The 27,013-nt window shown below is 35.6% G+C and overlaps 1 protein-coding gene across 1 annotated transcript in view; it reads right to left on the bottom strand.

The window, feature by feature from the left end:
- Window positions 1-27,013, bottom strand: part of SYT1 (synaptotagmin 1) — a 479,939-nt gene that overhangs the window by 72,987 nt on the left and 379,939 nt on the right. Inside the window, exon 10 of the mRNA XM_039838907.1 lies at window positions 6,166-6,283. Within this exon, the coding sequence (XP_039694841.1) occupies window positions 6,166-6,283 (118 nt within the window). The remainder of the gene's footprint in view (window positions 1-6,165; window positions 6,284-27,013) is intronic.

Here is a 27,013-nt window from a genome sequence, read left to right as displayed (position 1 = left end):
AAGTTATTTACCTCTTGTGCTTCAGTTCCATCGATAAAATAGCATTAAAAATAGTATCTAGCTCATAGAGTTCTAATGGGGATTAAATCAGTTAACATATGTAAAGCATTTAGAATGGTGTTCTGGCTTACACTGTGCTGTGCAAGTGTCTGCTGTGACTTTCACTTGCATACCCAAGGACTGGCATAGTGCCTGGCTCAGAGTGTGTATTTAAATGATGTTTGCTGAATGATTGGATATGTACCTGCCAGCTAGAGGACTTATTGAGTTTTTGTGCTAATTGTTCCAACAATACATTTCAGCCCATCACTAATTTCTCTTGATTATAGAAATGGCCAACACCTCACAACTGTTCTCATTTCCCTAAAACCACTATTGATCATTCAGGCATAGCATTTCTATACATTCTGTGGTAACTGCCTGGGTCTCAACTTGCACTGGTCTTGGCTATAACCTTTCTTAATAACTCAGTTTCTAGGATGATCCAGTTTAAAGACTGGTCATTTATTTTTTAGATCAATTTGTTCACATCTTAGGGATTTAGATTATTTTATCAATATTATAATTAAACATTTCAAAGTGTCACAGAATTTTATGTTCTAACAATCAATCCTAAAATCATGATGAAGACTTCTGACATCACAGCCAACTTATTATGCATATTCCTGTCCTATTAACTCAATAAGATGCCAGTTTATTTGCATATTATTGCTTGACCCTGATATCATAGCCAGCTAATTTGCATATCCATATCTAATTGGTTCATATAAGATTTTGCCACTTTATTTATTGGCCCAGCTCCTAGACTAGTGGCTTTTAGCTCAAACCGATTGAATTTGGAGTGGTTTTCATTGTCATGCTTTCAGCATCAGTGGAAGAACAGATAAGGATAGTAGCCATGATATACAAAGAAACCATTTATTGCTCTTTCAGTGGAAGAGATTCAGTGGAGGAAAAAAAGACAACAATTTAGACATGTGGGCAAGGTATCTTTCAGGAAAGAGGATACTGGGCTGATGAAATAAATGGAACTTAAAGGAAATTCCAGAGTGTAAAGCAAAGGATGTATCCTGCATCACTGACCAAAAAAGTTCTAATTTGACATTTGGCTGACCTGGACCTCAGCTAAAATTATGATGTAGTAATTAAGGCTTGACAGTGTAGTTTTTTAAAAAAACAATTTAAAATAAGATATAATTGACATATAACATTGTGTAAGTTTAAGATAAAATGTGTTGATTTGATACATTTATATATTGCAATATGACTACCCTCATAGCTTCAGATAACGCTATACACTCTATAATGTGTAGTTTTCAGATTTAAGATGCATAAGACTAACATGGGGGGGTTGTTTAAAATATAATTTCCACATTTCTACCCCTAGATATTTAGTTAAAAATAAGTGGAGATAGTTTCATAAATCTTAAATTTTCACATAGACCCTGGATGACTCTGTGTAAGTAGAATATCACGTCTTGATAAATAATGCCTGAAAGAATATCTGTCTGCTGATTCAGGGTTTTTATGTGGAAGCTAGTGGTTCCCTAAGGTTGGGTGAGTTGCTCTTTCCCAGGTGACTTTAGATATTTAAATTGGCTGTATTTCCCAAGTATTTCTAGGATGGCAGAAATGAGTAAAAATAAACCCATGAACAATCTTGTAAAATTGCATCTTATAGAAAGGAGGGAATGTGTGCGAGGGGAAGGGGGCTGGGTGGGTTGGCAAGGTCAATCTTACTAGCTTATGTCTCAGTGGCTAATTCACACACTGGCAGTCTGACGTATAGGGATGGTGACACCTTTACTACTATGAGTCCCCATTTTTCTTCCGCCATCATTTCCTTCAAGCACTTGTTCCCATTTTTAAATTTCACTGCCCTTTTTTTTTTTTTTTGGATTCTTGGATGCTTTGGGGGAACCTCTCCTCTAGCTCTACCCTTTGCTTTCTATAGGACAAATTCACAGAGAGAAGACAGGAATGGTGACAGCCAAGAGGAACACTGGGGGTGGGGCTTGGGATGGAAAGTATAAAGGATAAAGAATTGATGAGGGAAAACACTTAACCACACTTTCTCTAACCAGCCCCATGACACATCTGACTTGATCTCACCTCATAGCCAGCTCCTCGATGTTCAGGAGACTGCTGGAATAGATGCATATAATTTCAGTCCCTTATCTGTGTTTTCCCAGCACACTCTTGCCACCGTGCTTAACATGCTTTTGTTGTCCCAGGCAGCAGGGTTACAGACTTTTTACCCTTGTTGATTTGCCATATTTCCTAGCAGTACAAACACTTAGAAACATTTCAAAAGGTCTGTGAGCTAGCTTCAGGGAAAGAGGAAAATGGAATGGTTTATGAGCCTGCATTCTGTTTCATACTGGGTCAAGCGAGAAAAGAAATTTTCCAGGAGCCACAGATTAGGTAAGTAAGTCTGTGATTCTGGGAAGAAAAGACAGGAGTGATGGGAGCTGTTTGGGAGTGTTCATAGGGTTTAATACATATGGTAATTTCCCCAGTCTTTAAGAATGTGTGGATTACCAACAATCCTTGAAGCCTCCATTTCTAGCCTTACTAACCCTGAGTACCTACCTCATCTTGATGTTTCACCTCCTGGCAGTCCGTTAGAGCTGAGGAATCCCTGTTCTCCCATCCTGAAGTAGTGGGTATGTGGAAGGCCGAACAGTGTATTAGAAAGTGTTCTGCTTTGGGAATCTGAGTGCCTGGGCTTCAATCTCAGCTATACTACCTACTAATTGGGTAACTTTGACTGTTAATACTAATGACAAAAACAATGGCTAGTATTGAACACATCCTATGTGTCACACATGGAACAGGATGATCGATGTGCATTATCTAATGTCTCTAAGCTTCAATGTTCTGAGGGTATTACCTTCAGAAACTATCTCACAGTTCTATTTGAAGCCATGAGTAAACCAAGTTAGAAAAGGATTTCTAAATTGTAAAGTAAGAAGGACTAGGATTTGCATGGTTTGCTACATGGATATATAATAGAGATAAAATCTTTGTGCAGTGCATTTTGAATTAACACAGTAGGAAAGAAATAAACAGACTCTGTTGGAGAGTAGTCAGAAAAATCATTAAAAATTTTTTCCATTTATTCAGTTTTGTTGATTAATTTCATACTTGTCTTAATTCACTTTTGGGTCTCTGGAAAACATGGTCTAGTGATATTTTGCCTGAATTTATCAGCCAATCCCATCAAACACAGATGAACTTTCTTTTTCCATTGAATCAAACTGTGTGTTAAACTGTCCCTTGGTTGCTTTCACATTTTGCATATTTAACTCAAGATTTGATAAAGCTATTAATAGAAATATAGTAATATTTAGCAAGTACTTAGGTGTGCCAGACCCAGTGCTTTCGTTTCTTTTTCACAATAACCTTATAAACAAGATGCTCTTATTACTCTCACTTTGTAGATAACACAACTAAGGCTTAGAAAGCTTAAATAAATGTCAAATTACACGTAGTGGCAGAGTGGGATTTAAACTTTGGCAAAACAAACCACTTTGGTTCTAATTAGCCATTTCTAGCAAATGTAGTTTGGCATTTGAATTACTTGGAATAATCTCATTACATAATTTTGGTCCCATAGGACATACATAGGTCAACTTACTTTGAGACAGACTATCCAAGTGCTTAAAGTTAGTTTAATGGTAAGTAGGTTAAACAAATTTGAAATGCAAGACTTGTTTTTTCAGGCCATAGCTCCTTTGTAAATAATTCATTATTCATTCTGCAGCTATGCTCAGTGCTATCAGTCAATGAGGGCATTGTGGGAGATATAAATAAGGTGCACATTCTAGTGAGAGAGAAGCATGATGTTTGAGGGATGTAAACAAACTGCTATTGGCATTTAAAAAAGGGAAAGATTTGTTCTATTGGGATGGATCAGAAAAGGCTTCATGGAGTTCCTTCACCAAAAATGTTCTCTTTTCCTGAAACTCCATGATTCACTTCCTCACCTCTTTCTAGGTAGTTGTCAAATTTACCTACTCATGACACTTTCTCTGACTATCTCTTATAATTACTCCCCAACATTCCTTATCCTACTTCCCTGCTTTGCTTTCTCTGTGGCACTTCTCACCTCTTGGAATACTATGTGCTTCTCTTATTTATTAGCTGTCTATCCGTCTCCCCGCATTAAAACGTAAGCTGGTTGAGGGCAGGGTTTTTTGGCTGTTTTGTCCACTGATGTAAACCTAATTTCAGAACAAAGCTTAACACAAAGTAGGGGCACATTTGTTTAATGGATGGAGAAAATAAGACTTAAGCTGGGCCTGAAGAATGGATAGAATTTAGCTAGGAATTATTGGAAGGAAGAGAATTCCAGATGAAGAAAATGACTTAAGCATGGAGGCAGCATGGGAAAGTATAAGATAAACTGGGAAGCAGACTAGGGGAGAGTACTAGACACAGGTGATGATAAAATGGTTGGCATGGGAGTTCGGAATGGAGCCTGTGAGAGTAGGTACAAAGGAATATGTAATAGTATTTGGCAATTGAACCACAGGGAAGGGAAATGTTAAACATGTCTGAAGTCACACCTCAGGATACTAAGTAATAATCTAGAATTGAACTGTTTTTGTCATTAAAAATTTCTCAGCATTTTTTTCTCATATAGACACATTAAATACTCATTATTATTTTAGATTTAAGTACATTGCATTTATTATCATTAGTGAAGCTGAAATGATTACATGTTTGACCATTGGAAGCCTCTTCCAGGTGGTTCCTAAATCTTTTGACATGATTTGCTTCATAATAGCTTCTTTGCTTTCTGGTATGACAAGATGTGCTAGGCTTGTCTTGTATACTTCTTGTGTCACACCTGGAGTCTCCCCTTTTACTAATAAGCCCCAGGCTCTTTTAGTAAGAAATTATGTTTTCAAACCATGTCTGATGCTGAAGATGCTCATTGCTACTTGATCAGTCTCTTTTTAGGTCTCTTCAGAGGACGGAGCTAGGAAAGGTATATGTGTATAGACATACACATACATAAGTGCATATATTTTGCATCTTAGGCACATTAAGTACTCTTACAGTTTTAGAAGAAACTGTGCTTACTGGTTCAAATTTGCTGTCTTGCTATTAGGCAGTGAAAGCAGTGAGTTATTAAATGAGATCTTAGTGACGTGAAAGAATTAGAGCAGCTTTCTCAGGTGACTGACTTATAAAGAGAAGTAAAGGTAGGCACCAGAAGAATTTTGTTGACAAATAAGTGGTTCAGTAAGTAGAAACTCAGCTTTAGCATTTTTTAGCTGTTATGCTTTAGAATATAAAAACATCAGGCTGTGTTAGAGTGACATTTTGAAGTTTGCAGTATATTTTATTAGAGAAAGCACTGAATAACCAGTAATGTAAGTTCTAGTGCCCTAGCCACAAATAATGACAACTATAGTCTATTTATGATGACCTTGTGGCATATCAAGAAAATGTCTCATACTAATAATTTACTAGAAATTAAATATAATTGATTTAATTGCACAGAGAAGAAAATAAAGAAAATTATGTTCAACTGTGAAAATGACAACTCCTTGAGTTGACTTTGCTTTTGAGCAAGATTATAATACTTTACTCACTTATTTTTTAAACTGAGGGATATATAGAACCTTAAATCCAAAAGTTTTTCCTATCCCCAATATGATGTACAAAATAAATTCATTACTATGGATATTTACTCTCAAACAGATTTTATTCACATATGTTTAAAATGCAGAATCTTTAATAAAACACACTAGGCTACCAAATACCTAATGAGTTTCAGATAAAACACTATCATAGGTGAAATTTGACCAAAAAAAACAAAACCCAAAAACTCAACAAAATCATAATTGGTTATAGACATTGCCTTTTAAGAGCGAGGCAAACATTTTCAGCTTTCAGTGCTATAGAACGGACAATTGACAATTTGGTTATAAAGCAAGAAAATAGATTTTATCTTCTGTGCCCATTCCTATAAATTGAGAGTGGCTTCCTGGGGTACTGTGTTGGGATGAATTCTGAGATTGCTTCCAGCTTCAGTAGGAAAGAGAACTGTGATCAATTAAGGACTGGGGAAGTCACAGCATGTGTGCTATGCATTTGGTAATCATGATGAGACAGCATTTAAAAAAAAAACAGTAAACATCATAGACTTACCAGACAAGCCACCTACATCCATCTTCTTCAGGTTCTTTGCCTCCAGAATGACAACAGTCAGTTTGCCAGCAGTAGGTACATAGCGAAGGGAGAAGCAGATATCACCCAATTTCTCTTGCTATGAAAATCAATATGAAAGTGTAAGTAACTTTTCAGATAAAGGTGAATAAAGTTTGTACATATACACTGTAAATTCCTCAGGAGGAGGATTATTACAATTAGAATTCAAAAACTCCTAGGTCCTTTGGCATTCACCTAATGGTCTTTCATTCACCCAGTTATCATCAGGAGTGATTGTAACTCAGTTTATAAACAACTCATTTATACTTTAACCTTCATCAAAATATATCTACAATTTAAATGTTCAGGAATTGAGCCCAAGATGACATTTTTAGAGACTCCACTCTGAATAGCCCTGAAACACTCTTGACAAACTTTCATAACTTTATTAAATACTTTTGGAAAGAGCCTAATACTTTTACAGTAAAATCAACCCTACCTACACTTTTCTCTTTACACTTTTTGTTTTTCTTTTTTTTTTTAGGCGAGGCAACCCTTGGTTGACCTCATAGATTGCAAGGACCTTGTCAGCTTACAATCCCTTATTTTTATTTTTTATACTTATAACACCTGGTCTTCCTAGGTGGTCTCCCATCCAAGTATTAACCAGGCCCAACCCCGCTTAGCTTCCGAGATCAGACGTCTTTACACTTCTAATATTTTAGATTTTTGGGAAAAAAGATTTTTGTGTTCCACTAAACTCTATTTATTGGTGATAAATCTGAATTTCTAGTAGCTAAAAGCCAACAAAATAAATTCTTGCACTTTCAGTTTTACTCACTTCAAGTAAGATCTAACTTTCTTTTTCCTTATCCTAATATTTGTAAAAATCTAAGTTGCAGGTTAGAAAACAAATACATAGTAATACAAAACAAAGCACCCCATAATCCCTTACATTATTTCATTGGTACCATATTTTAGGCCCAAAGCACATTCACTATTCCTGTACTCAGGCATTTCTGAACAAATGAGTCAGAATTTAAAATGATGGTGTGTAGAACTTACATCTTTTTCAGAAAGAACTGCTGTGGGTTCTCCCACCTTAAATGTCTTACTCTTTGTGATGGCTAATTAAGAACAATGGTATTAGAATTTTTGCATTTGTAATTATAAGCATGAGAGAGAGGAGGTGGGAAATACTGGAGGCTCTAGAATGCTTCTCTGACACAGGGAATTAGGTATATGGCAAATTAGAGTTCATTTCTTATTGCCCTCCCTCCAAAAAAGTGAATTCTGACTCCCAAGAAGGTAATGGTTGTGTCAGATTTTTGTAGAAAGACTTTAAACATTAGAATGAGATACAGAAGGTCACACCCTAAGGTCCTCTCATGCTATACTCTTATTATGACTATTTTGCCTTATCTATAACTTCATGATATTAAATGAGACAGATTCTCCACTGTCGAAAAAACTGCCTAGATGTAATTTGACAATTTAAGGAAATGCAATTAATTTTTGGGGGTACTCATTATATCCACCTTTAAAAAAAGAAAAGAGTATCTACCTGTTCAATGATTTATCTATAGGTGAGAAGTAATATATTCAGTGTGTGTGCGTGTGGCGGGGGAGAGAGAGAAAGCGGGGAAGGGGGAAAGAGAGAGAGCGAGGGAGAGCGAGAGAAAGGTGAAATGATACTCTTTTGGCTTAAGTAATACTTTTATTGAAAACATCACCATGTGTTATAGCCTCAATTCTTTCATTCTTTGACTCCTCATACTATCTTGCTCATATATCTCTTATGTCACTAAGGACTTTTTTTTTTTAATGTTTCACTGCGTATATGTCTTAGTTTTCCCACATGACTATAAACTCCTTGAAGACAGGATCCTTGCCTGAATTATCACTTTCCACACAATTCCAAAAAGCAAAATAAATGGCAATTTTAGATAATACCTGTTTTGAGTTATCTTGGTCATAGCTCCCTTCCATTAGTATAGATAATAGTTACTTCTAATGTGCTAACTTCACCTGAAGTGCCTATTCAGTCTTACAAATTAATTTACACATCAGGAGAATCTAGCGGAATAAATTACTTTTCATAGTCTTTGTACATATAGAATGAGAATCGATATCATAGAAATTAATACGAAGTGTAGAAAAATTCATCTGAACTGTATGAGATAAGAGAAATGTAAATGAACAAAATTGCAGTTCAAAAATGCTCATTAGGAGGAGGGTTCTTTTTGCAGGATTCTGTCTTTTTGCCACAATCTCTCCCTGGGGAACTCGCTCTATTGCAGAACCAGGTTACCGTAACCGTTCTAATTAGGCATTTTAGACATGACTGTTCTCTCTTAAGTGACACATCTCTTTATGGCTCATAATTTAGTTCCATAATTTATGGGCATCTCAATTGTTTTAAAGAAAGAAATGTCACAACTTACCTATCTTCTAATAGCTTTTTATTCAATCTTATGATGTATAGGGAATTTTTAAGATTTTACAAATCTTTAGCTTTAGAAGAGAGCAATTGGAGTTTGAAAAACCATATCTTGAGTAGGAGAAACATGTGAAGTTTCCTATAATTTTAAAGCTATCGGGTGAAGGAAGAATGAATATTTGAAAGAAGGCAAATATCAAAACGAATACTTTGGGAGAAAAGGAAATATGGAAAAGTGCTTCTTTTAGCACACTTTACAGATAATTTAGAAACTTGAACATGTAAAATTTCATTTGCTCATACAATTATCATAATTAGTACACCAAATTAAACATGTGATTTTATATTAATCAATTGCAGTTACTTTTCAGGGTTTTAAAACCTTATTACTTCTGGATCTATCAGCAAATTGAAAGCTAGTCACTGTTTATTCTGGAATTTGTTTTCTTTATAGCCTCAAGCAGATAGGAGAAAACTCATTTTCTAAAAAAGAGGTGAGGAAAATACCCAATTCACATGAACCTTTATCTTGTCGATTAAATTTTCTGAGTCATAACTATCTGAAGTATAAGTATATGCTTTTTATAATTCTTTAAAAATCAACTTTAATAATTTTTTAAGAAGAAAAGCTTGAGAATGGGGGCAATTTTCTTCTATCACATGCTGGTTTCCTCTTGAATAATTGATTTGGGACATTTGATTAGATGGTGACTCTGTCCCTAGAGTCCAGTTCTAGCATCTGAAAGTTTTACTGTATCTCTTGTTATCTACCTCGAAGAGTTGGAATGGTCTGAGAGTTTTATGGGGACAGTTTCACATCAAACTCTTATTTCATGGTTGTCACATGTCAGTTTGGAAGAAAGCTGATTAGATAGTAATATATAAAGATTTTTTTATTAAACATTTTATCTATCACTCTAAAGTTCTAGCTATCAAGATTTTCTAAATTTTGGAAACATTTCCTTTAGCAGGGTTATGGCGATGGGAAACAAGTGGTTCTTGGAAAATATACATAGAAAGATGATACCCTTACTTGCTGCTTAATAATTCTATTTTTTTCCACAATAGCCCTGTGAAGTAGGTACTGTTATATCCATTTTATAAATGAAGACTTTGAGACTCAGAGGTTACATATAGTTACTCAGTATGGAATTGAAGGAAGGCCTTTTGACTCAAAATCTTGTTTATTTACTATCAGATTGCCATCTAGAATGACAGTTAATGTTCCCACTGACCACCCACTTGGATATTCCAGTCTTACTGCTGTGTTAGCGCTACCATAAAACTAGAAATGAAAACATTTCTGGAAGTGTACTTTTTATAAGATAATTTCAAGACCCTGTAGAGTTGCAGCCAACAGATGAGTGCTTTTGCTGGTGTAATTATCACATGAAGGGGCCTTATTACTATTAGGAATTTCAGCTTTATTTTAGTCAATTGCCTTGATCACTAGGTGGAAACTGCCAGTTAGTGTTAGAAAGTTCCAGCTGTGAGATTCAGAGACATTAACCTGCTTTTTCAGAATACGGAGCCGACAATCAGAAAGCATCTTTGTTCTGAGCTGCTTGATAATTCTGTTATTTTTTTTTAAAGCAGCCACTAAATAGAGTAGACAAGAATTAATGATTTAGTAGACAACTACAGCAATACATTTTCTTTTTGGAAAGCATTACAGATATTAAAAGAGAGGTCATATTCTATGGATTCATAAAGTTTGATTTAAAGTGAATATTCGATGGCTTCTATAACACCATGTATCATTTTATATGTAAAAATAGGGCTTTACTTAATGACCTTTGCAATGGGGCTAAGTTCACATGCTTGTTGGAAGTGCTATACTTTTGAGTGAGTTTTAAAAAGGTACCCGAATTGACTTAATGCTGTGACATTTTAAAAGGACATATTCTATTTATGTTAATCTTAGGATTTTCCTATGTGTTAAATTGGTGATAGAATCTCTGAGTAAAGGATTTTTCTTTGAGGTTGGGAATCTATTTGCAGAGGACAAATAAACAAATGGTGGTCCAATAATTTAAAAATAAAATCCCAACTATGTATATTCTCCATATGTAAAAATACTAAGATGTTATTTATTTACAAGAGGGACGATGTCAGCTTTTTAATTTTAAAAACAGAACGAATGGCTTTAAATATGTCCTTCGTGTGGTAGTATCCTTCAAATTCATTTTATTCCCACAACTACTCTCATACCCTTGAAGTATCTGTCAAATCGGTATTTACATCTAATGGTCCAGATGGTCACAGTGTGAAATGTTGCTGTGGATGTGCCCAGGAAAAAAAGACGGAATCTGGCCTAGTGTGCAAATGCACAGTAAATTATTCAGGTGAATGAGACAGTATTTTATGTCTTTGAATATTTATTTTGTGATACCATATAGTCCATTAACTTTGCATTTATTCAGTCATTCATTCATTTCTTATTAAACAAACAACTATTTAGTTCCACAGAGAAATGCCACAGAGAAGCCTTACCTGACCCACCAGACTAAAGAGGGCTCTTCTTATATATTCTTTAGCAACTCCCTCCATCTTCTTTTGAAATAGTTATTATAATAATCATGTGTCAATTACAATTAATTGTAATCATGCAAAGCTAGCATGTATTGATTTGTGCGATTATTGGATTGTATCGCATGTCTACAAATTTGGTCATCTTTATATAGTATCCGTTTATCTATATGCATAATATCTGGCATAAGAGATGATTAGTACACTTTTCTTGAGCCAAAGAATAAATGCTCAACTCTGGCAGAGACTACTAGAGGATAATGTGCACCACTTCTAGATTTAATCCCTCAAGACTCCTTCCTATGATTTTTTTTCTCTCTCATGACTGACAGTGACCTTGGAAACCACATACTGAAGATGGCAGAGGTTCAGTCAGTGAGATCTCTGATCGGTTCCTGCAGAAAAGCAGAGCCCTACCTGCCAAAGTGGAACCACCTCGTACTACTGAAAGAGCAAGAAATACATTTCTCTCTTTTAGTGAATCATCACGTACTTTGGTTGATTTGTTATTGTAGCTTAGCCTGACATAATATCGATAAATGAATAAATTTTAAAAGAATAATTTCCAAAAGAATCATTAGTGATCCATTTCATTTTGTGTGGTTTGTAGAAAATGAGCTACACTTAGTTTTATACTTCATTAATTCAGTTTACTAAACCCTTATTTTGTGTTTTCAATATGTCAGTCATGGTGCAGGGTACTGGGAACAAAGGGTGATTAAAACTTGTTCTTGTGTTTGGGAGAACAGGCATTAAAAACAAAAGTTCAACTTAAAACGGTAAACGCTATTTTGAAAACATATATTATGAAGGACCACTACAGAGAAAGTGTAGGAATTTGTCGTGGTTAATTTCATGTACGTGAATTTTGAGTGAAGAGTAGAGAATGTGAACTGGAAAGCGAATTTTGAGTGAAGAGTAGAGAATGTGGACTGGAAAGCGAGTCCCAGAAATATTTTTGTTAGGATTCCTCATGCGGTAGCGTGCCGCAGTACCTGGAATTCCACCATTCATTCCCATTGTTAAAGCTCAGATCTTCAGGAATCCTTTGAAATAATGTAAAGTACTGTTTTGCCTGCTAGTGGATGACATGGTAATCCATTACAGTATTGGATTTTAGTTGACAGTTGTGTGGTTTATGGAAAATTACTCCAAGTGAGTGGGAGATGGACAAAAATGGGAAAGATGGTAAGTATGCTCCCAGAGCTTGGGATACCTCTTTTAGTTAGAGGGCCTTAGTGGGATCCTGATAAATGGCCAGTTTTATGAGACCATGTAAAAATGGAAGGGAAATAGTGGAGAACAGTTTGTGGAAGGTACCCAAAGACAAACCTTTACCAAGTTGCTTGTTCCTTTAATATTCTCCCTTTGTTAACTACAAGTCATTGATTTTCTGGGTCAGATCCAACTTTAAATATTCTATTTTCTTATCCTCATGTGACTTTGAGGCTCTGAGGTAAAGCAGCCTCTTCCAAGTAGTTATTTGGATTATGAGAAACCACTGTTACCTTTTTTGAAAATGAAGATGTGAATACCAAGTAATTTTGAAATGTGAGCAACATATATTTGAAAGTAAAATTGTGGATTTGACTTATGCAGTTATAAAGGAAACATTGTAAAGAAAGATTATGCTCCAAGGTGGGCCACTGATCCTGGAGCATTCCCGACAAACAATGCCAGATAGTTCCTGGAAGGCATTGTTTGGCACTTTTAACCTTGAGAAGTGTGATCTTAGTGTCAGAGATATGCATTTGAATGATTTCCACATAGGCTTAATGATAAATCAGACTTAAGTTTTTTATTTAGCAAACTCAACAACTGCAAAGAGTTTATATCCTGACCTACTGTCACTCTGTCGCTACATTACTGGTGCATCCTAACTAAATTGAGAGGAAGCTATGGGAGAATAGTGTCTTGACAGAAAGCTCAGAAGCCAGGATGCTGTTCTTTCCAGAGAACAATTCTTTTTTTTTTTTTAGTTATGGGACGATGGTGGCCAACAGGGAATGCTGTAAGAATGGAGATGCCACACAATTAGCAGATATTATTGCCCCAGGAAATTTTTCCTTCTCCTCAGGGAGGGCTGGGTAAAAGAGGAGAGAGTGAATGAATGCTCAGTACGTCTGAGTTCTGCTGCTAACAAGCTCAGGGGGTGCTCTTAGCAAGTTCTTCCTGTACAATTGAGAAAGATAAATACCTGCTTTATGGTTATATGAGGATTACATGAGATCTATCTGTGAACCAAAGAGAATTCAGAATCATGGAGAGAAAAACCAAAAAGAAGGCGATAAAGAGAGTATGGTATAGACTTAGGCAAATCACACACAAGCTGGCGAGGAGAGAAACACTACTGAAAAGCAAGGTTGGGGACGTCAAAGGGGCCAAAACTTCTCCACTTGCAGCTTCAGTTGGCCATGGGGTCTGTCTGTGGCAAATAGGAGTCTTCAAAAAAGAAGACAGGGAAAAAAAAGACCCTGAAGAATTGGAGTTGGGCATTTTCCCACTGACTTTTCCTTCCTTGAGGAGGAAAGTCAGTGGGAAAATGGGGAAAGGAATAGAGGGAAGAAAAGGAACTTGAGGAAAAGAGTAAAGAAAAAGCTGGTTTGTCTATTTGATTTCCATTAGAAAGAGGGCAGAAGGAAAAGAGGAAATAAGGAAAATCTAAATCTCGGAATGGTGAAGAAAGCTGTGGGAGGATTTTCAAAGAGATTTTTATGTGGATTCACTTCACAAGGGATGAGCTATTGCCTGGCGAGGGACTATGTGGTGGGACCCTAATTATTAGTTCAATTGGGAAGAACCCAGGAGACATATTTGAAGTAATTCAAATCTACAGAAATAGAGTTTGATGTGAACTTCAGATGACAGAGAAAATGGATATATTTTGTAGACTGTATTAGAAGGAAAAGCACGAAGCACTATAGTGATTTCCCAAGCCTAAAGCCTGTTAGTTCTCCTCAGGATTGAAACAGGGATGTAGGTCATATGGCAATTTCATTGAAAAAAAAAAAATACTATGACATGTTGAAGTTCCATTAATACCGGAGAGAGATTTGACATTAGGATAGCGAAAAAGAAAACTGAAATAAAAAGCCGTTGAGAGGAATGTAGGCACTCTACATTCTGGCTGCTTTTAATCCAGAACAGAGAAGCCTCTGGCTATTGATGGAACAGCCAGGTATGTCCTTTATAAGTGTGTCAGCAAATGACATTAGCAAAAGTTATCTGAAGAAAAAAGTCTTAGGTAAGGGCAAGATAGCATGAGGAGTTTAGCAAGAAAGAAAGTTATGTTTTTTTGAGTAGGTGGCCCCTTAAAAATGTTGCCGCTGGGTACTCTTGGGAGAGATGGAGGAAATGATTATTGACTGAATGGAAGAAAATATTACCAGTGTTACATATTATTTATAATTCTCCAAAAATAGATTTGAAGGCATCAACAGATGATTGGATAAAGGAGTTATGGTTCATATATACAATGGAATATTACTCAGATATTAAAAAAATGAAATCCTACCATTTGCAACAACATGAATGGACCTAGAGGTTATTATGCTGAGTGAAATAAGTCAGAGAAAGATAAATACCATACAATTTCACTAATATGCAGAATCTAAGGAACAAAAAGAACAAACTAATCAAGAACAGACTCTCAAATATAGAGGACAATCTGGTGACGGCCAGAGGGGAGAGGGGTTGGGTGGCTGGGAAAATGGGGTGAAAGGAAAGAAGTACGAATTAGTAGTTGATAGATGGTCACAAGGATGGGGAGCACGACATAGGGAATGCAGTTAGCATTAATGTAATGGCTATGTGTAGAGCCAGAGGAGAGAAAGAGCAATTAGGATGATTGTTTTATAAACTATATAAATGTCTAACCAATGTACTGTATACTTGAAACTAATATTAAATTAAATTAAAAAATAGATTTGAAGATGTAATAGATACTTATATAGGCTTGGCAGAAACAGGAAAGGCAAAGATAAAAATGCCTGGAGAAAACAGCTCTTGCAGAGGAAAGGAAAACCACTACCTAAGAAGAGAGGCCTGTATTTCAAGTCCACAGAGGAGCAAAGAAAGGATTGGGAGTAAAGAACTCCCAGAGAACCTATTGCAAGGGAAGATGAGGGGCGGGGCGGGGAAAGCAAAAGTAATAGGTTTTCTATAGATGAGATTCAAGTTTCAGGAAAAAAAAAAAAAAGGAAAATCTGAGCAAGAGGAAGAATTAGATCACAGAAAGAAAGCAGATAGTTAATTATGCCAAAACAAGAAAACAAAAGTGGCTAATTTAAAGGGGTTTGGACGCCAAAAAACCATACAGATATAGAGAAAGCACTGCTTTACAGTATGACCATGTAATATAAGACAGAGTGCCAAAGTTTAGAAGCACATGAAATTTTACAATAAAATATGTATTTTACAATAAAGTAAGAGTGAAGTTAATACTCTTGAAGAGATTGACTTGGGGGTTCTTGATACTCATCAGTAGAGGAAGAACACCATACAGAGTGAGGAAATGGATTGTTGGACAGGGAGAACCTGGGTTACATGTGCGGGTGTGAATGTGTAGTGGGAAAGAAAAAAAAGACAAGCTTTTTCACTATTTCTGGCTCTCTTAATCTTTAGGAGCAAGAAGAATTGAATTGGCAGAAATGGGAGGATCCAGGTTAAATATAACTGCCCTTTTGACAGACTTGGAAAGGGTGGTCTCACTGGACAAGAGTTTTGAAAAGATAAAGGGCAACTCATGAAGGTGCTGCTAGAGTAGAGGATAGAGGCCACCAACATAAAAAGGAAAATGGTACAAGTATCATACAAAGAAATATCAAAGGAGATGTACGTTTACACAGGAAAAACATTAGTGCACGAAAGCAAATTTATTTGTGGTTGCAAGAAATAGAATGAGGAGAACTGCTACTTGCAATTGTACCTGTTCTTAATTCGCACCTGTTCTTTTGTGGCTTCAAACCTTTAAACGTGCTGCTACTTTTGCCTGGTATAACTTCCCTCCCTTTTTCTCCTGGATTCCTGCTTATTTCTCAATTGTCATCTCAACTGAGTCTTTCCCCCCACCCCCATTCTTATGAGGGTTTGGCCCTTCTTCTCAATTTGTGTTTCCAAGACGCCTTTCCAAACTTTCAGTGTAGCATTTGCAATGTTATACTCTAGATGTTTGTTCATCTATCTGCCTCTTTCATTAAACAAGTCCTATATTTTAATCGGTTTTGCCTAACTCCATGACAGCCACGTGGCTAAAGGTCAATATAAAGTTACAAGTCAAGAGAGACTGTTTTGTTGTATAAAAGGCAAAGGACAGAGGAAAATGGCAATTTTTAGTTTTTGTGCTATAGTAAGAAAAATTTGGAATTAGTTGGTCAAGGCTATGAGGAAAAGTCATTTGCTATGATGGGGATTTGGGGTTAAATGGCACAAATTGAAAATTCTGCCTTCTAAGGGGCTCACAGAAGAGTAGAGGAAGAAGCCCCTTGTTCTTTGATAGGTCCTGCCTCTTATGCCAATAGCACCCATATAAAAAAAAGGAGGAGTAAAAAAGGACTATGAGGAAAAAAAAGGAAAACTATGTTATATGGGCTAGTGATATAAAAAAATAGAATTGTGTCTAGCACAGAGCTGGTAAAATTTTCTTTAGAGTTAAGATATCATATGACTTTCTTATTCAAAGCAAAAAAATGAAAGTAGGATTTTGGGGATCAAGCTTTCTGGGAGAGTAGACATGGCAAGGACAGTATATACAGATCATTGGAAAAATAACTAAACAGGATTAAAATATAAAAGAGGCAAAGAAAAGACAATAACAATTTGGGAAGACTGAGTAGGTTTTAAAAATGACATATGAGTAACATTGGGAATAGGGCTAGTCTGATGGTTGGAGAGAAGTTGAAACTAGATTTATATAACTACCTTTTATAATAAAGAACTGGTAAAATAAAATGAATTCAAAGGTAGAAAAGAGCTTTGACATGTTAAACCTGTTCCATAAATGAATGTTACTAATATTTTTCTTGCTAGTTTAATATTAGTGGACTAGCCATTTTTAAACAGTTTCTCCTACTTCCTTTGCTTCAGTATTTTTTTTTTTTTTTTTTTAGACATTGAGTGGCTGGCTTTTGTAAAGATTCAAACAAACCCTTTTTAAATTTAGATTTAGATATGACTGGATCTTGTAAAGATGCAAACGAGTCCTCATTACTTAATGACATAATAGCTGAGGTGGAATATCTCAATATCTGAATAGGTATAAATCCCAATTATGACTATGGCCATTTTAGTAATTTCCAGGGGAATTATAACCTTCTATAAATGGAATGTTTGGAGAATTGTAAGAATTATTTACTTGAGATAAAGAAGATGAACAGTCCATTTTCTGTGCCACAGGCATGTTGCATCTACTTGATAGTTTCATAGTGTCACTGAAAATAATATAATCAGATTGTGGGTAATAGAAACAAAAATCTTTCTCATGCACAGTCCATTTAATTAGTTTTCTGATATAGAGTATATGGAGGAGCAAATCATAGGCTTATAGATTAGGAATTTGAATTTAGATGCTCATCTTTGTTATATAACTGACTTGAAGCAATGTGAAGAAATGTGCTTAACTTTGGTTACCTCCTTCACAGAATCGATCGCCAGTTCAAAGGTGTTAAGCAAACACCTTTAACAATTCCTGCATTAGTCTTAGTTTCTTAGTGAAGCTGTCCCATCTGCATATTACTACGTTTTCAGTTTTTAACATTTATTCCATGGCGATCTTTTGTTCTCATTCATTTTTACCTAAAGGTTATCTAACTAATTAGTGTATTTCTCACGTAGGCCTCAAACACATTACATGTTGTGGCAGAGTTACAGAGGAAATCAAGATCATCTCTATTTGGAATTCAATTTGCCAAGATTTCACAAATTGTTCATTTTGCAGAAACAATTTAGTTTCCATCTGGTTTGCCTAGGGGAAAGTTCACTGGTGTTCATTGTTAAGAAAATCAGAACATCATTAGAGAATGCAATGGTCTCTTGCATGGAAATGTGGATGTCGCTGAATCACACGGTGCAAAAATATAGTTTATCTGTAAATGAGTATGATGTGAATTTGAATGGAAGCCATTCTCTTCAGACAAAGAAGCACATAAGTGTATCCTATTTGCTTCATTTTGCATGTATGCACACACTGACAGCTGGAGTGACCCTGTTGAGATATCAGGGATTTTTCAGTTATGTAAAGTACACTACAGATTTTTAAGAGAAATGAATATTAAAATAATTTTTTGAAGAAAAATTAAAAAACGTGTTATGCAATTGTAACTTGAGGTGTTTTAAACTAGAATGATTTCCTCCGTATTTGTAGTGACATTCTGGCTTCTAACTTTTGAGAATAATATTTTTCTGAAGGAAATTTAGTAAGTTTCTAGAAAATGTAAATGAGAACTGATTCATAAATTTCTGGTCACTTTCACCAAATGACCTTTATCATTTTATTAGGGTTTTGTTTTTATGATTTTAGTATGTAATACCCTATTAATGGAGATGAGTACTAAAATTTTTAAAAAGAGAATTTTTCCACATGTGAAATCCCATAAAAGCATAGTTATCAATACCATACCTTAAAGTAGCTTGCATATTTCCATGGAAATCTACCTTTATAGAATTTGTTCAACAAATCTAGTTGAAACTAGATTTATATAACTACCTTTTATAATAAAGAACTGGTAAAATAAAATGAATTCAAAGGTAGAAAAGAGCTTTGTTCAACAAATTCTATAAAGGGACAAATTAAGAGCCTGAAGTAATTCTTATTTCCATTGCTCTGAAATGCATAGTAATTTTTGGCAAATAAATGGAAAAAAAAAACATAAATTAAAAAAAACCACACAGATTTCAGATGACTCTTCTTTCAACTAAAAGAAAGAACATGTGAAATCTAAGGGATGGATAGCATTTTAAATTTGAAGCTGAAAAGAATATGCATAAAATTGTTATCTGAAAAAAGCCTTTAGGCAGTCAGAGTCCTTGAATACTTTAAAACATTTGGCTGTGGAGATGAATCATAGATACATATGACTACTTTTGTGAGATGCTATGATAGAAGAGTCTCGTAGATTTAAGCTTATGAGGAAAATCACAAAAAGTATAAAGAAAATGTGTAATATTGGAAAGATTACTTCCCAATTTATCCAGAGTGAATTAAAGGTAGAGAAATGAACCAATGATGTTGCTTGCAGGTGAGATTGGTACCGAGTTAGGTGAAAAAGCTTTCTGAAAGAAGCTGTTTTATTATAAATTAAGAAGTCCTCAACTGTGTGTAAAATTGAACTGCTTACAAAGTAAGTTGGGGCAATTTTTCCATGGGTCATTGAGAAAGTTTTCTATGGTTACAGATGAGGTACATCAAGAAAAGAAAATAGACTGGAAGTTAAGTCTGTATTCCTAAAAGATGTTACATTCTCAAAAATGATTTCAGGACAGTACTGTGGTTGAGTACAGTTAGATTTCTGTATTCAAATCTTGGCTTACCACTTTCTAGCTGTGTGATCTGGGAATATGCTTAACCTTGTGGGACTCGGTATCCTCATCAGTAAGATGGGAATGATAATAAACCTAAATTAAAGGACTGTTGTGAGGATTAAAGAGTTAATGTGTGAAGTGTATACAACAGAATCTGGCACATGGTAAGTGCTCAATAAATATTACTAATTGTTAACAACAGGCTGTCATTTATGGATCAGCTGGTATGTGTTGGATACTTCATATAATTTAGTAGATACCTTCACAGCCATGAAATACAGATTATTATATCTAGTTCATCAATGGAAAAATTGAGGCTTGCTCTTTGAAGTAACTTTCTTAAGGGAGCTTGGTTATTTAAACCCAGAGCACAGCTCTGTTAAGAATCAGAGTCCATGTTCTTTCATCTATGCGGTAAAACTTCTGAAATTTTAATTTTCTTTTAATATCAGATCATAATTCAACAGTATTTAACACTATGTCAGTGAGATCCTCTTAGCACAAGGTGCTGAACTGGAAGAAAAAATCACATGGCAGGATTTCCCTGGTGTAAGTGTTCACAGCCAGATTCTTCATCTCTAATATTATGCATCATCTGTTAAGCAATTTGTAATTGCTTTCATGTCTTTCTGAATGCACAGGAATCAGCAGGCTACAATTCCTGAATGACCATCTCAAGGTCTTCCACGGATATCTGCAGACTGTTGAGATGAAAAGGGTTTCTCAGAGGAGCAGAAGCACATCCAAGCACAAGCTCCCCGATTTTCCTTTATGTTTCTGAGGTTGCCCGAGTTAAATACATTGACTAAAAGGAGATGTATTACATTGCCTTGAATCAGAAGGGATGATAAAATGTATTCCTCTCTCCTCATAGGGATTTAGTGAAGTCAAATTAGAAAAACAGAAGGATAAGCTTTCTGCAAATGAGGGATAAATGCAAGAATGGGATTATTTTAAGCAGTGAATTAGAAAACTATGAAAGCAAGCTACCTTCTCTGAAAAAGTGACAAGTGCAATGTACTCCATTCTCATGTACCCAAAGGTCAGTGGATACAAAGCAGAGATCGTCTGCCTGAAGCATCTGTCGGGCTACATGTATTGCTAAAGTCTAAAGTCAGACCTAGATTCGAAACTCTCGTTTGCCATTTACCAGCTAGATGATCTCGTTTTGCAGGGATGCTCCTTGCACAGTGGGTCTCTGAGTTGAGGTCCACTGAATCCTACCCTTGGGTAAACATAGTTTAGGTTTTGTCTCCCATTCAACCCCTCAGTGGCCTTGAGCTTGGATCAGGGTTGTTGTGGGTTATTATACCTGGCTGCTAACCGGGATGAGTTGAAATGGAAATCAGAAAGTTCATTTGGAAGCCTGAAAATGGATTAGCATAAACTTTAGGAAAGAAGGTAATTTTATGTTCAAGACATTTTTTCCTTTGGTTTTTTTTTCTTAAGTATATAGCTTTTGGTTTTACTTATGAGCAATTTAGGAAAATACTAGACTAGACTAGAGAGGAGATGCCTAGGTGGAGATGTGTATGTCACTACACTTGGACCCTGGCCTAGGAATCAAAAAAATTAAGCAATGTTAGTTGATTGTGGGTATGGTACAATTTAAGAGAACATTAAATAAGATATATAAAACTTTTAAATTAAACAAATTGTGGTGGGGAAAAAAGAGCATAAAGGTATGATCTTAAATGAAAATGAACTGTTTTAATCAACATGTCTAAAATAGAACTTAGTCTTTTCCCTAAAATTAGTGCATCGTTTTGCAATTTCATTTATTGCCCTGTTGGCTTCTCAGTCAACCAAGCTAGAGTTGGATTAATTCCAAATGGTTCTCTGCCCCTCACCCCTCTATCTAATTGATAAAGTTCTGTAAATCTGTTTCCTAAAATCATTTTCAAAATTGAGTTCTTATTTTTGCTGCCATATAGTTTCATAGACTCTGCAACACCCTCCAAAATGGAGGCAAGAACATGTAATTCATCTTTGTACTGCTAAAGTATCAGTTTTCTACAGCATGCATCTGATGCCATCACGGATAGCTTTAATATCTTTCTGGCTCCCAATTGTGAGGATAAAATGTTAGCTCCAACATTCAGGGTCCTAAAATATTACCTTATTTTTCTGGTCCTGCCCTACCCCAATCATTTTTCTCTCACACATACTAGCCTAACCAGGTCTGGACATCGTGTTGTTCCCTAAATGTTCAAAATGCTCACCCAGCTTCCTCTGCTTGCAGTCCTTATGATCAACCTGTTGACTTTCTAAATATCCTTTATAATCCATTTTAAATTCACATTCTGATCATCTCTTTTGAAATCGCTACTTCCAGATAGCATCATCCCTTCTTCATCAGCTATGAACTTCTTGAGTGAAGAAACAATGTCTAATTCATCTTTATATTACCAGAGCTCAGCATAGAATACTCTGTAGAAGTATGTTTGTTGAATTGAATCATCAGATTAATAAAAAATTTTCCACAAAGAAATCTTTTCTTTTGCTGGTGTGTTTTCGTTTGAGGTAGTTAAATGTAGAAGGTACAGAACTCACAGCTACTTACACAGGCACTTAGTACATGTAATGGATTGATTGCTGAAAAGAAAAAGGGAAGGGTCTTTGTGGTTATGTGTCACCTGGATCATGAGCTTTGGAGTCAGACCGACCTGAGTTAAAATATGTGTAGGCTCTTAACAGTCATATGACTATGTGGGAGTCCCTCCATTTTTCCTTTGTAAAATGAGGATAACAGTTCTTTCATGTCATGTGGGATGGCTGTGTATATTAAATAATATGAACAGCCCAGAATACAGTGCTCTTAATTTTATTAAAATAGAAAAACTCTTACACATAAGTTTAAAAATTGGGTGGTTTATCAATAGCACTCCTGAACAGACAAAAAAAAAAAAAATGTGCTAACAGATACGTGAAAGAAATATAGAGGCTTATTACTATAGGGTGTGGCCTGGACTAAATCATCAAGCTTATAGTATGAAGTGGTACAAAGCCTCATTAAATTATTATATAGTTCCCATCACTATAATATAATAATATGATATAATATAAACTATTCTATAGTTCCTATCTATAGCGACCACCTTAATATGGAAATCTTTATTTTCCTTATGGTTTCTGGTTGCAACAGTTGAAATATTAGAATTCAAACAGAAAAAGTCAAGATAATACACCAGCCATTTTGGTTACCTGATTCCTAATCATCTATAGATATTTTCCTTCCAGGTTCAACATGTATCTTTTAATTGTTTACAGACAGCATATTTATCTGTGCCATTGGCAGGATGTGTGTGTGGGGGATTCTGAAGAGTTCTCTAAAACAAAACAAAACAAAAAAACACACAACCACTAGGACTTTAAAATGCCACTTGATGGTCATCCACTTAAAAGCTATTACCAATCAGCTGCCTCTTGCAGGCAGAGAAAAAAAATCTGGGTTGATAATACTTGAAATCAGAGATTAGCAGGGAGATGCTCTTTCATTTCCAAACAGGGAGCCAGGACATCAAACATCTCTAGTTTCTCTAAAGACAAAAATCTGTCTTCATAATTTCTTAAAGGACAAAATGAACTACCCTTCAATATATTTGCTGAAATCCTTTGTACCACTCTTCCCGCGCCCCCAAATGCTTGCAGCTGGCTGCCCTGCTCTAGTGAGTGCATTTCGTTCTGCCTTGCCACTTGGCTCTTTCTCAGCTCCTGCCTGATCATATTTCTAAATGTCATTCACGGTTACGCAGGCCAGTGCACAAAACAAAATTAACTCACAACGGCACGTTAATATTATTACTTTTGACACCACGAAAAACTTATTAACTATAGCTTGTCACAGTCCTCACAGACTAAATAGCCCAACTGCAGCATGAAGCAATAAAGTAATATGATCTAAAGGTTTTTTGGATTGCCAGACATAGTAAAAAGTCAAAGTAGTAGAATTTTTCAATAATTATGCTAAAATTAACTGTCTATGAATGGTAAGAAAAATCTCTAGCATTTCGTTGGACTATCCTCTAAGAAAATATTTTATGGCAATGATTTAGGCTTTGTGTTTTTTTCTTGATCACTAAATATGATCTTTGTAATTTAAAGAGGTGGTAGGAAATTTTGGTAATACAATTAGTCACTGTGTAAATTATAATAGCCCAAAAGTGTAGAAGAAAAGAAGAAAAGGAAGCTACTAGTATTCATTGCATGCTTACCAGTTCTGGGTGTTTTCATGTATTGCATCTTATTATAATAGTGCGTGATGAGATTTTTTGTTTTTTAATTGAAGTACAATTAACACTGCGATAAGATTTGTATTCTCTACCTTCCGCATAAGAAAATGAAAGCAGCAAGAGGTTAGCTGATTTCTCCATCTTTGCACAGATCATGAACAGCAGAGGCAGTTTGAACCAGGCCTACCTGACTGCAAAGACCCTTCTTGTTCCATGAACACTCTCTGCAGCCACACTCAGTCAGTCTGGAGAGAGGAAATCATAAACCTGGCACAAATTGGCAACCCTCTCTCTGCTTTCTGGAAATTGTAGGTTTCATGGAGATAATTAAATATACATTTTGAATTACTTGGAGTTGGCATTTACAAGTAGACTTGAACTTGGCATTGAAAAGGCAATAGCAAGCTCACAAATAAGTTCTATTTTTTGATAGGAAATTAGGTGCATAACAGTACCTAATTGTTTTCTTCGTTTAATATCCAATGTTTTGTTTTTCCCCATCTACCAGGAAGGAGGTTATATGCTTTTTTTTTTTTTTTTTTTTTTAAATCTTTTCTGCCATCACACGGCTTTTCCCCACCAAGAAGTTTGAAACTGTGATTTAGCAAGTGACATAGTAAAAATATGAAGTCTCAGTCCCTGAGCTTCTGGTAGGCCAGCCTGGGAGTCAAGTCTCGTTAGCTGTCAGAAGCAGGCCAAAGGTTTTGTAGAAATGAATGGAAGTTCGGTCTCCCCAAGCTCCGGGCGCCTTCTAGGATGATATTCACTGAAGTGGGATATTACAGATGAATATCCAAAAGGTTACCAGGTTTTATTGCCATGGAGCAAACCTGCCAACTGCAAAAGAGTTTCCTGTAGTGACCAGGAGAGGGAAACAGATATTTTATGGCTACTTACAACAGAACTCAGCTGGCATTAAAAATGCAATGTTTTAAAATTCATGCTCCAAGGAAGTATTTTGGATCGATATGATTGTGTGATGGTATCTCAAAGGCATTGAAAGTCTTTTAACAATGTATTTTCTGTTGCATTAACCCAAGGTGTAAGTCTTTATCTTTTTATTTTACCCTGTTCCTTTATAGGGCATGGAAACATTCACCACAAAAACTTTTCTTTGCCAGTCAAGATTTTGTTTCAGCCACACAGCTTTTCTTAGTCCTTTCCAGATTTCTCACTTTCCCAGTGACGTAGGATATGTGTGAAGGCGTACATCTCAAGCCCCACAGAAGCACTGCAGGAGTGCTCTAGATCTTATTTTTAAAAGTTAATCTATTTTAACCATCGTATTTTCTAATTCCTTAAGAGAAAGTACTAAATGCTTTTCCGGAATAATGTATGGGGAAATTTCTAGGACAAACTGTTCTGGGAAAAGAGAAAAACTCATCAGCTGAATAGAAGTTGAAATGGAAACCCATTAAATGTGTGTATATTGTAGCTAGCAGAGGCCTTAGGAGCAGAGAAGGGAATGAAAGAAGGGTCATGTGGGTTTACCTCCATTTTCTTATAACTCATGATAGAGAACTTAAAAAAAAATAAAAAACAACAGCAAAAAAACTCTATTCCAAAACCAGAATATACTGAACTGAATTTTGAAAAATGGTCATTTTTATGTCATGTGTGTGCATGTATTTATATTTATATATCTAAAAAACGAGACCAAAAATACCATTTTAGCATCCTAAGACAACATTCTAACTTTCATAGATCCCTAAGTTATGTTTATCCATGTGCAAATATTTTTAAAACCTACAACAAAATCTTTATGTGTATAAAATCTTATATTTTGCTTTTTTCTGCTTAATAAGCATTTTCCTTATAATTATGTATAAGGCTAATATTCCCCGAAGTGGTAGTATAAGTAATTATTTTCTTACTGTTGAACAGTTGAACACTAAGCCCATTTTAGCATGTGAAATTATAAGTTAGAGCAAGTTGGCATCTATGAATATGAATATGTAGTTTAGATACAACGGCCAGAGGCTCAGCTTGTTAGTGCCTCTGTCTGCAAGAACTCTTCACACACAATGTGAAATTTCATATCTCTGGACAGAATTTTTTGCTGTAAGTAATCCTCATTAAAAAAAGATTTTTCTTTTGAACCTGGTATATTTTTTACAAGTTACCTGGTAGAAAAGTCAACATAATATGACTATGGTTTTTATTGGATTTATCGAACTTTCCACTGAGTGTTTGCTGCCTGTGGGCACTTGCCCAAGAAAGTTAGCCAGGAGCTGATATATGGAAACCCACTCAGCTAAATCAACTCCCCAAATCTATCACTGTAGTCCAGAGCTTTACGAATCTGTTTCTGCTATTTTTCACTGTCAAACATTGATTAGTTTGAAAGAGACTAAAAATCTAAGTACTGATACAGTTGTTTGTCAAAGTAATTGTAGAGGGTATGTCCTACTGTGATGGGTCCTATGAAAATCCAGGGAGAGATTAGAAGTTAAAAAAATGAAAGTACATCTAAGCCTTGATTTAGATTGATGCTAAAGCGCTTCTTTCATGGCTTTGCTTTTTAAACACCTTTGATGAATCACAGGGCTTCTAGATCCCATGAGAGATCACCTTGTCTCTTCCTTTACCTTGAAGCAGGACTAAAATCCATGCCCCAATTCTTATTTTTAAAACTCTCCAGAGAGGTGAGTTTTTTTTTAGTTGTTTGTTTCAACATTTAACACTGCCAGGAGGTCATCTTCGGTTATCATGCCACATTCGAATGCCTTTATATTTGGACTTCGATGGTGTCAGAAGGTCATTCTAGCTGCCTCAAATGGGTATTTGACCCTCCAAGTAATGAACATTTATCACTCATTCTGAGAGATTCTGGTTCTCCTATGGAGAACCCAAATCAGAATGGGAAGTACTATAGGTGAGACTTGAGGGAGGAGAGAAGTCGGTTCGGAAGCCAAGGGCTGGGTCCCAATGACCTCTACATGAATGTGTTGTGCAAATGTGAGGCAGTGTTAGTAATAATCACCATTACTCTCATAAGAAAAGAGATAATGTAAACCTTAAACTTGTTTAATGATCTATATTTTTGGGGAAAAGTATGAACTAATGAAAATTGAAACATATGGAACATGAAAGGCAATCTGAGCAGATTGAACCTTTTAAGAAAGAAAGT

The sequence above is a fragment of the Pteropus medius genome, unplaced genomic scaffold (assembly GCF_902729225.1).
Source record: "Pteropus medius unplaced genomic scaffold, Ma_sr-lr_union100, whole genome shotgun sequence".
NCBI classification, from domain to species: Eukaryota; Metazoa; Chordata; class Mammalia; order Chiroptera; family Pteropodidae; genus Pteropus; species Pteropus medius.
The sequence above is the reverse complement of the archived record's forward strand: the minus strand, read 5'-3'. Positions and strand labels throughout refer to the sequence as shown.